The following is a 9,986-nucleotide window of genomic DNA, read 5'->3' on the forward strand; positions in this document are numbered from 1 at the left end:
TAACATGACATTTAGCTTATTAGGCAGGGCCGTTTTCACCCGGGAATTCAAGGGGTGCGGTGTACCCGGGCGCAGAGTCCTAAGGGGCGCAAGTCGACCGCCATAAATTTCGATTGGTACCTAGTAGGTACGTACTAACTGAGACCACACGAACAGAGCCGTGGGCACAGCTAGTTCATACATCATAGCTATTGTTTTACTAAATCCGCATGCTGATTTCGGCCTTCAGGCTCAAAATTTTGAATTCTTTTAACGTTGAAGAAGTGGCTGATAAGTAGCCATGGCCGTACCAGAGACAATTTAGAATCGAACCTGGAACCTCTCGCTTATAAGACCACAGCACTCACAACTGCCCCAGGGATGTCATTAAAAATCTAATTCTGCCATGAAGTTGTCAAGTCACAGCGATTACCCACTGACACAATGTTTACTCAACAATAATACTTACCTAGGTAATAATTATAGCCGGCGATTGGCACGGTGCACTCGGCGAGTACTGGATACCATCTATGTTAAACTTGTAACAAAATTAATGGCCAATATATTTCACTTATACAAATGATCTCGTTAAATTAATTACAAATAAAACTTTCAACTGTACAATTTTTCCAAATTATTCACTGAAATTTATTATGTCTGCTGTAAGCATATCATCCGAATACATTCTAGCTAGATTTAGTTCCGAAATCCACTCCGATTAGCATAATCTAAATCTCTGGCCTAGATCTGAATTTCAGCGTCTAGATTTATAAACAATTACATTATTAAACATCATTTTCGTATGTTTGACTGAAGTCTTACTTTGAATTTTACAATAATAAGTACTTACCAAACAATTTTACTGAAAGATTTTAAAAAACCAATTATTATTGAGTTTTGCACACGAATTTCAGCCCAATACATATTTGGAACTCTCAGTGTCAATCTTTCAAACCTGATGCTGTACAGTCTGTATAAATTTAACTGTTTGTAACATAGGATCGGAATGGATACCGGCAATGAGAGCAAGAAACCTGAAGACGAGGTGAACGAGTATCTAATGAAAGCGATTGATGCTCGCTCGATTGACCGTCTCCGCACTGAACACTGCCGGCCCTTCACGCTTACTTTCCGTGACAAGAAGATGGAACGCAAGGTAATATACTATTAAAGTAGATAACTGCTATAGGTCTATTTTGTTAACGGACAATATCCGACTTCCTAGGGAAAACTTGGGCTATGTGGAATTTTTACTCACTAAATCCCTTCAGAGGTCCGTATATTGGGAGACCTCGAGTCGAGGTCGCAAGAGCCGAAATCATACTCTTAGTAAAAAGGTGTCTATGCGAAAAGATCTCCGTCACCGCATACTATCCAAAAAAAAGTGGTTTTTAGGAGGATACAGCCCTCAGCAATAGGAAATACGAAGCAGAGAAATGTAGATAATTTTAACATAAGATTAATATGAAACGAAGCTTTATTATTTCAAACTAGGGGATGCCCGTGACTTCGTCCGCGTGGATTAAGATTTCTACAGATCCCGTGGGAACTGTTTGATTTTCTGGGATAAAAAGTTGCCTGATTCGATTACAGGGACTACTTCGGTACCAAATTTCATATAAATCAGATAAGCGGATGGGTCTTTAGGAATCCCGTGGGAACTCTCTGATTTTCCAGGATAAAAAGTAGCCTATGTCCGTCCCCGGGATATAAGCTAACCCTGTACCAAATTTCATCAGAATCTGTTACACTGTTGGGCCGTGAAAAGGTAGCAGACAGACAGACAGACACACTTTCGCATTTATAATATTAGTATGGATTGCACTATCAGCCTGCGGTCGAATATAAATAATAAAATACAAGAAACGAATGCAGCAAATTTTATGGTTGCGCTTGTTAGAAGGAAATATTGCCTTGTTTCGCTTGCTTGGACATCTTGAAAGAATTTTTATAATAGTATCAGAATAATTTTGTGAGATATATTTATCAAAATGTATGTATTATAATAATTACCTTAGTTCGAATAATGATGACTCTACTAGAGGCAGTTTCCAAATTTTCCTCATATAGGAACTAGTTAAATCCCTCGTGTAATAGATGTCAGTTAATAGGAGGTGGGCACTATGTAGGTATCAAGCGACTCTTACGCTCTGAAATTACATATAGAGTGAATATACCGTTATTTCCGACGAACTCGAACGTACGATTTAAATAAAATACTATTTTAGAAATAGGCAATCACCGTTGCCCATACAAAAAATTCAATACAAAAAGGACACAAATAAAATAAAAAAACACTTTTTTACAGGAGAGCTACCAAAGTTTTTGCCTATAGCTTTGCGTTCTTTACGAGACTTACGCTTACGTAAAAATGGGCCATTTTAAAATTTGGCACAGCTGTTAAAAAAAATATATACTTACGTGGTTTTTTTGATGCAAAATGGACGTACTTCACAAGATGACACTTTTGTTTATAAAATAAATAATGAACACTAAGGATTTTTCGAAATATGGCATTTTAGCTTAATAGAAACTTCAGTTATAATGCCAGAATTGAATAAATAGCAGTTTTGTTGAAATATAATCTCAGAAACACAAAAATATAAAAAAGCGGTTGTATTTTTTCAGTACGTTAAAATCAGTGGGTGTCTCTTTTGAATATAAATAAATAATATAAAATATGATCTTGATAATAATATAAAAGATGATTTGAAATAAGAACGATTTACTTTTTCCCCATTTGTGTCCCTTTTGTATTGAAACAGCGAAATATTAGCATAATACCAGTACATTTCTTCTGTTTGTAGTATATTGCGGAGAGAGATAGGATGCTGAAGACTTATTTTATCTGCTCTCTGCTCCTGTTCCTTGCTGTCTCATTGATACAGCTTTTCGTCTTTAAGTTGTAAGTTGACTGTTTTTATATTATTGCTAGCTGATGCCTGCGACTTTGTCAGCGTAAAAGCTTTTAAAAATCTCGTGGGATTTCTGATTTTCGGGATAAAAGTAGTCTATGTCATTATCCACGTCCTTAACTACATCCATCTACATTGATCCGTCCGTTGCGGCGTGATTGAAGGGCAAACCAACCAACAAACATTCGTTCGTATTTATAATATGAAGGACTTAAATGATCATTGTTTTATGAAAAAAGTCTAAGGAAAATAATCATACTATTATTTTATTTGCCGATGCCGTTTATTATAATGTACAATTTGTAGGTATCAAATTTTATTAAAAAGTATTTAGTTATAGTATTAGTAGTATTCTTATGTATGAAAATTTATTTGGGATTTATTTTCATAGGACGGCAAGCGTCATCGCCACGGTCATCCTTTCAGGAATCGTGATCTGCAGCATCACGTATTTGGTACTCAGCATCGACTTCAAGGTTGGATTTAGTTGTTATTCTTAATCATTTTCTTTCAAAATTGTAACTTATAAATTTAATTGACTGAACGAAGCGAGGCAGAATTTACAGCAATCCGGCCGTAAGTTTGTCCATCAGTCCGTTCATCTATTGTCTGAGTGAATGCACATGCCTAATTACGTTTAATAAAAGATAACTCAAAATAAAATAAAAAAAACCCGACCCATAAATCTCTATAAGAAAACTAGAAAAGAGCTGATAACTTTCAAACGGCTGAACTGATTTTCTTGGATTAGGTATAGCTAAGAACACTCTCGATCAAGCCACCTATCCTCCCCTAACCACCTATGGAAATCACAGAAATGGTGGCTTAGAATGGGTAGCGGAATATTATGTCAGCATAACTTCGCGTGTCATGTTACATTTGTACAGGATTTTTAAGCTATACAATTACTGCCTGCTAAAGTAAGTAGTCATTACGATGTTATAGTTTAGTAAGCAAAACCTAACCAGCCACGATCAAAAAAAAACTTAGGATGTCGGTTAAGAGGTGATGATAAGTTAAAAATTACAGCTAGTTTCACTGTTACCATTCCTATGATAGCAAATTCCAAAAATTTGACTTTGATATTGAAATCACTTTCGCTATTTGCCTATTACACCAGCTTCATTATGGTGCGTGATATTACGGACGGACGCGGACCAGCTCGCACCGACGTACGCTGAGAAGAATGACTGTCCGTAGTTGTCGACCGTGCGTGAAAATCCGCAAAATCACACACCGTGGGAAGCCGGTGTTTGAATCGTTGACCGATAAATAATAGCAGTTGATTTTTTTATGTATGAAGATAAATCTTTTACGTAATTTGAACAGCGAGCATCACTGCGGGTAAAACGACTAGCGGCGACTGTGCACAATAACCGCACTTTGGCACAACTAATTTCATTCCTGATGGTCGCCACCCTGGTACTTCAGATCGAGATCGTTATGGTATCGTATTTAATGCTTTCTTTCCTATACTCATAGTTTAAACTAAATTTTTCCAAATGTTCTTGAAATAAATAATTAATTTATCGTACCTATAGAGAGGAATCTTTTAAAGGCGGACTTGGATGTACTTTTAATTCGTAAACTTAACTGTTAATTTTAATATGACAGGCAGTTTAATTTTAGTGCTGCTTTATGTTTAATGAATAAATGCATTAATTTATCCTTTGACAATGTGAAAAAATCTGAGTTAAGTATCACTAATGTGATAGAAATACTTTCAGATGGTATGCACCGGCTAAATGTTGTAATATATCAACTCATGTCACGTTTTTCAATTTATAAACTTACATTAAAATTATATAGTTGATGCTTAGTCAAAATATGATTACAGGGAATCTACATGATCACTGGCAAGAAAGAGACTCCAAACTCAAAAGATGGCACCACATACTGCCTGGACGATATCAACGAGGTAAGCAATAACATAAAGTGTGTAGTAAAAATAATAAAATTAATATAAAATAAAATAAAAACACAATCTAAAAATCCTACCTTTAAACGAGCAATTATTGTAATTAAATATAGTAATACAGCAATATATTTTGTAAGTAATTTTCAGTGTGGCTCTAATGTTTAAATAAAATTTTGGATATTGATAATGACGTTATCAGACGTTAGGAAATAGGAATAAATAACATGGACCAACGGCTTAATGTGCTTTCTGAGGCACGGATGACACAAAAAGGCCAAATTAGATACCCGAAATTCACTTACTTATCCAGCTATCGTCTTGAGTTAACGTTGCTTAACAAGCGCAATCGTTTGATATGTGTTGACTAGGCCACACGTGTCTCTATTTAGGGATAAACCTAATGAAATCAAAAAAAAAAAATCCCTGATCGCATAAAGTAACTTATAGACACAGTTTTTATTAACTCTAGTTTTCTTCTAGCACTACCTACAACTGACGCTATTGGTGATGATCCTATGCGCGGTTCATCAGATTCTGATCACGATTGTGAAGACGGTACTCCTGTTCTTAATCAGTGCGACGTATATTGCGGTTACAATTCAGAAGAACCTCTATTACAACGACCACTTCTCTAAATATCAGTAAGTTTGTACTGTAGACTAATATATAATAAAGCTCCTACTGAAAAATCCTATTCCAATGTAGAGGATTATGTAAATGAAACGAAAGCTTGGGAATGAGTTGCCAAACAGTTTTGATAGTTCCAATAAGTACCTATAAGTGATTTTGTGAAGTGGTGATATTAAAAAAAAGAATACCTGACTGAGTTTGTTGTGGGTTCTTCTCAGACTTGGGCGCCTTTGGAACCTTCGTAGCTGTAGTTTTAAGTTTACGTAATTAATTATCACTGCTATATCACCTTTCAAATCTAACAAATCGAACAAACAAAAGGTGTACGTATTTTAAATAAATGATATTGACTTTGACTTTTGACTTTTGCTCGGTTTTATCACAGACATAGGTGCGGAGTGGACTGGAATCAGCAATGGACGAACATTGTAGTAGCTTTCGGTGCATTGGTTGCTCTAATGCTGCATTCCCAGCAAACCGAGAGCACTTACCGGCTCGACTTCATTTGGAAGCTACAGGCTAACGGTATGTTCATGTTCAATGAAATGAAATATATTTTAATTTGATAAAATAGGGGTAGGTATGAGTTAATTTAAAATAATGGTGTAGTCCCAAACATGTTTACCGGCTAAAAGGCTTGTAAAACTATTGATCCTTATAAAAACTAGGGTTCAAGCGTTACATAGTGTTTTAATTACATTAAATTATTTGTTTAAAAAATTAATTACTCATAGATGAAAAGGAGGAGATGGAGCACTTGGAAGCCTATAATAGGAAACTGCTCGCCAACATCTTGCCGGAACATGTCGCTCAACACTTTTTGAACAGCGACAAGAACATCGATGTAAGACCTTTTTTCAAACTTCAATAAATTAGCTGTTCTACTAATTTTTACCTCTTAAGCGCCGCTCTCAGATTAGCGCACCTCTTATATTTTGTTACGAGATGCATATGTGACTTCATCAAGTTGATTTTAATTTCTTAAAATCCTTTGATTTCCGGGATAAAAAATAACCAATATCCGTCTTCCGGATGCGTGCTATCTCTGTACTAAGATCTTTGCATACATTGATTAAGTTTTTTTAGTCCCATGGAAACTTTTAAATTTTTCGGGATGAAAGTAGCCTAGATACATCTGTGGGACGAAAGCTACCTCTGTAGATACAGAATGTTGTCAAAAAAAAATTCGTATTTACAATATTAGTATGGAAGAGCTTATTCCCGCAACTTTGTATGCGTGGATTTACGTTTTCAAAGATCAACATTTCTCAAAAACCTTCCCTAGGATATGGAATATTTTCTCCAGATTTTCATATCTAGGCCCACTATTTGGGCTGTATGTTGTCTGTCAGTCAGTAATGTTACTGTTTATGTTTGGAAGATTTCAACGAGCAACGAGATTCCGATACTTACTGGTTTATTGATAAATTAGACATAATAGCGAGTCACAGTCGACAGAGAGTAAAAGTTCTGTGACTACCTTCATATTTCCAGATAATAATATTTGTGTTGTTGTTTTTGCTTTACACAATAGGAGCTCTACCATGAGCAATGCGAGTCTGTATGCGTAATGTTCGCGTCCATCCCCAACTTCTCCGAGTTCTACGTGGAGTTGGAAGGGAACAACGAAGGCGTGGAATGCCTCCGACTGCTAAACGAGATTATTGCCGATTTTGACGAGATCCTTGCCGAGGACCAGTTTAGGTACATTGAGAAGATCAAGAGTACGGGGGCCACGTATATGGCTGCATCGGGTTCGCATAAATTATTATTAATTTATTATTTTGTTTCAGATTAATGATAATTATTATTTGATAATTGTACATCTGCAGAAGTGTATTAGTGAATAAGTAAGTCGTTTCCTGACGATTAGATACAAAATTTGACTGGCTCGGTTAATGCTTTGGAAATATTATTAAATTTCCTAAAATTTTGCATACTTGAAACACCTGATTTTGCAGATGTTTAGTGTACCTATGAATCAGACTGACAATAATACTACATTCGCCAAATTCGAATTGTCATGTCGTCAAAATAGGTAATCTTGCGAGTACTAAGATAAAACCAACTTCTGGACAAGTGCGCTCCATCTTCTAGGCTTATCATCACTTGCCACCAGGTTTGATTGAAGCCAATCGCTAGTCTATGAATTAAAAAATAACTTCTTTAGACTGCTACACTTTATAGTCTATACCCTCTCACATTCAATTAAAACAGAGATTACTGTAATAATGAATTTTGATATTAATTTTTCATATTGATTTTACAGTTATTCATAAATATTTTAGGCCTGACAGCGGCCACCAGGGACCTACGCGGCTTCCGCCATGTTACCGCAATGGCCGATTATGCTCTTCGTCTGCGTGAACAGCTGCAGTATGTCAATGAACATTCATTCAATAGCTTCCGTATCAGGATAGGTAAGATATACTACCTACAAACTTCACTCCCTAACAATCCTACTACTAACTAGGTACATATTTTGTATATTTTCATTAATAATTGAGTAGAATTCTTCTTGTTTTTTGTTTTTTGCAGTGCGACTTCTTATTTTGCTATTTGCGATGGTTCTGCCTTTAATGAATGTTTTGTATTATTCTAAATTAAATTTTAAATAAAAGAAAATATATGTATCGAACGTTCAGGCAAGCGTTTGATGTTACTTTACCTAACTAATACTTACATATGTCTTTTTCTGTAGAGGTTAGTAGAATTCTAACCCAGCTTGTAGATATATGTATGTATCTTAACCAAAGCCTTCCGTATACTAACACTTTCGAGCATCTTGATTTTGCCTATCCAAGCGATTGTTCTCAGGCATTTATTTTCTTACGTTACTTACAACTGAATACTGAAACAATAAAGTTGTCCAAAAACTAACCGTCTTGACATAAAAAAAAACTAAAACAAGTTTATATTACTAAATTGATATATTTTGACAGTTTATGTATGAGAAATCAGTCCGGTTAAAAATAAACCCGGGCTTAACACTTGTTTAAGTTTTTTGGTAAGATCGACAGTGACTGTTTTTTGACATTTGGTTGTATGGACAAAGTGTCAAATATCAGATATTTACTTATTATTAATGATGCCCGTATACTGGTTTGGTATTCGGCCACTGCTCTGCAATATTCTACAACACTATCAAGTGTATATAGAGTGTATATAGTGTATTTTTTTGTTTGAACAGGCATTAACATTGGACCAGTTGTTGCTGGCGTCATTGGTGCGCGCAAACCTCAGTATGACATCTGGGGAAATGCCGTCAATGTCGCCTCACGAATGGACTCTACTGGATTACTGGATCATATCCAGGTGAGTTAAGAAAAAAATGCATTAAATCTGATTACTATGATATGTAGGTCGCACCACACTTCTAATTTACTTTGAATTCTTATAGTAAAAATGATTTTGGAAACATAGAATTTCAAATTGTTAAGTTGTTTAATATGCACCTACCTTTCTAATACGCCCCTAACAATATGTTTTAAGTAACCCAAGTTCAAAGTGAAAAAGAAGTTATATTATGCAGATATATTCATTGGCCTTTACTAATAAAAATAAACATTGATTATACATGGATTATTCTCGTCCAATGCAATTTGAAAGCAATTCGTAAAATTTTATTCAGATAAAAACTCATTCTATTTTATTAATGTATTAATATTATGAAGCCATATAATAAAGGCTGTATGTAAATTTATATTTTTATTTTTAAGGGCCATTAAAAAGCAATACAATATCGTCTTTTTGATTTTAGCGTTGCGATTATTGTGGTACCACAAATAAATATTTTTACTTTAAGAAATTATTGCTGATAGCGAAATTTGTTAGATGATAAAAAAATACAACATTGCAATACTATAGCTGCTGTTGCGAATATCCAATAGGTGACTCAAGAAGTATATGACATTCTTTCGACCCGTGGTTACAAACTTCGCTGCCGTGGTACCATTGATGTGAAGGGGAAAGGTAACATGGTTACCTTCTTCCTCGATGGCATCGGCGAGACCCCACAACCCGGATTGAGAGATATCTACGCTGTAAGTTACAATACTACATATACTATTAAGTGCTTGTATCTTACTACCTAGCTACTGACCTTTCGATAATTTCAACTACAATTTTTTTTAAATCTAATTGTTTAATTTTGTTCTCTTGTCTCCATAGAAGATAGAAGAACAGCTGATCATTATAGTAAGATACATATTATAGACGCATAGGTGGTCGCAAAACGGATGTAAAAGAAACTTTGTAATTCTACAGAACCCAACTCCGTCGACATCCGGTGCAGGAAGTGACGTTCGCACTGGCGACTACCACGACGACCGACGATCTGACCACCGTCCTCTTGAGACTCTTTCAGAGGGACACACTGACGAGGACGGCGGAATTTCACCGCGAGCTTCGATTCCAAAGGGTAAGCTATGAATATTATTCCTCCAAACTGAATTTCAGCTCTAGTGACCAATCTCTACGGAGATTAGCAAACAATGCAGGAGAAATAATAGTGGACAAGTAAGTATATGCACAAATACAGGTGC

The 9,986-nt window shown here is 35.5% G+C and overlaps 1 protein-coding gene across 2 annotated transcripts in view; it reads left to right on the forward strand.

The window, feature by feature from the left end:
• Positions 1-9,986, forward strand: part of LOC123880070 (adenylate cyclase type 6) — a 155,854-nt gene that overhangs the window by 140,585 nt on the left and 5,283 nt on the right. For both annotated transcript variants that reach the window (XM_045927963.1, XM_045927964.1), the window contains exons 17-29: positions 979-1,135; positions 2,787-2,884; positions 3,286-3,370; positions 4,224-4,340; positions 4,732-4,812; positions 5,293-5,453; positions 5,828-5,967; positions 6,177-6,286; positions 6,977-7,196; positions 7,731-7,862; positions 8,633-8,757; positions 9,333-9,485; positions 9,709-9,862. In XM_045927963.1, the coding sequence (XP_045783919.1) occupies positions 979-1,135; positions 2,787-2,884; positions 3,286-3,370; positions 4,224-4,340; positions 4,732-4,812; positions 5,293-5,453; positions 5,828-5,967; positions 6,177-6,286; positions 6,977-7,196; positions 7,731-7,862; positions 8,633-8,757; positions 9,333-9,485; positions 9,709-9,862 (1,733 nt within the window). The remainder of the gene's footprint in view (positions 1-978; positions 1,136-2,786; positions 2,885-3,285; positions 3,371-4,223; positions 4,341-4,731; positions 4,813-5,292; positions 5,454-5,827; positions 5,968-6,176; positions 6,287-6,976; positions 7,197-7,730; positions 7,863-8,632; positions 8,758-9,332; positions 9,486-9,708; positions 9,863-9,986) is intronic.

This window comes from Maniola jurtina, chromosome Z, assembly GCF_905333055.1.
Source record: "Maniola jurtina chromosome Z, ilManJurt1.1, whole genome shotgun sequence".
NCBI classification, from domain to species: domain Eukaryota; kingdom Metazoa; phylum Arthropoda; class Insecta; order Lepidoptera; family Nymphalidae; genus Maniola; species Maniola jurtina.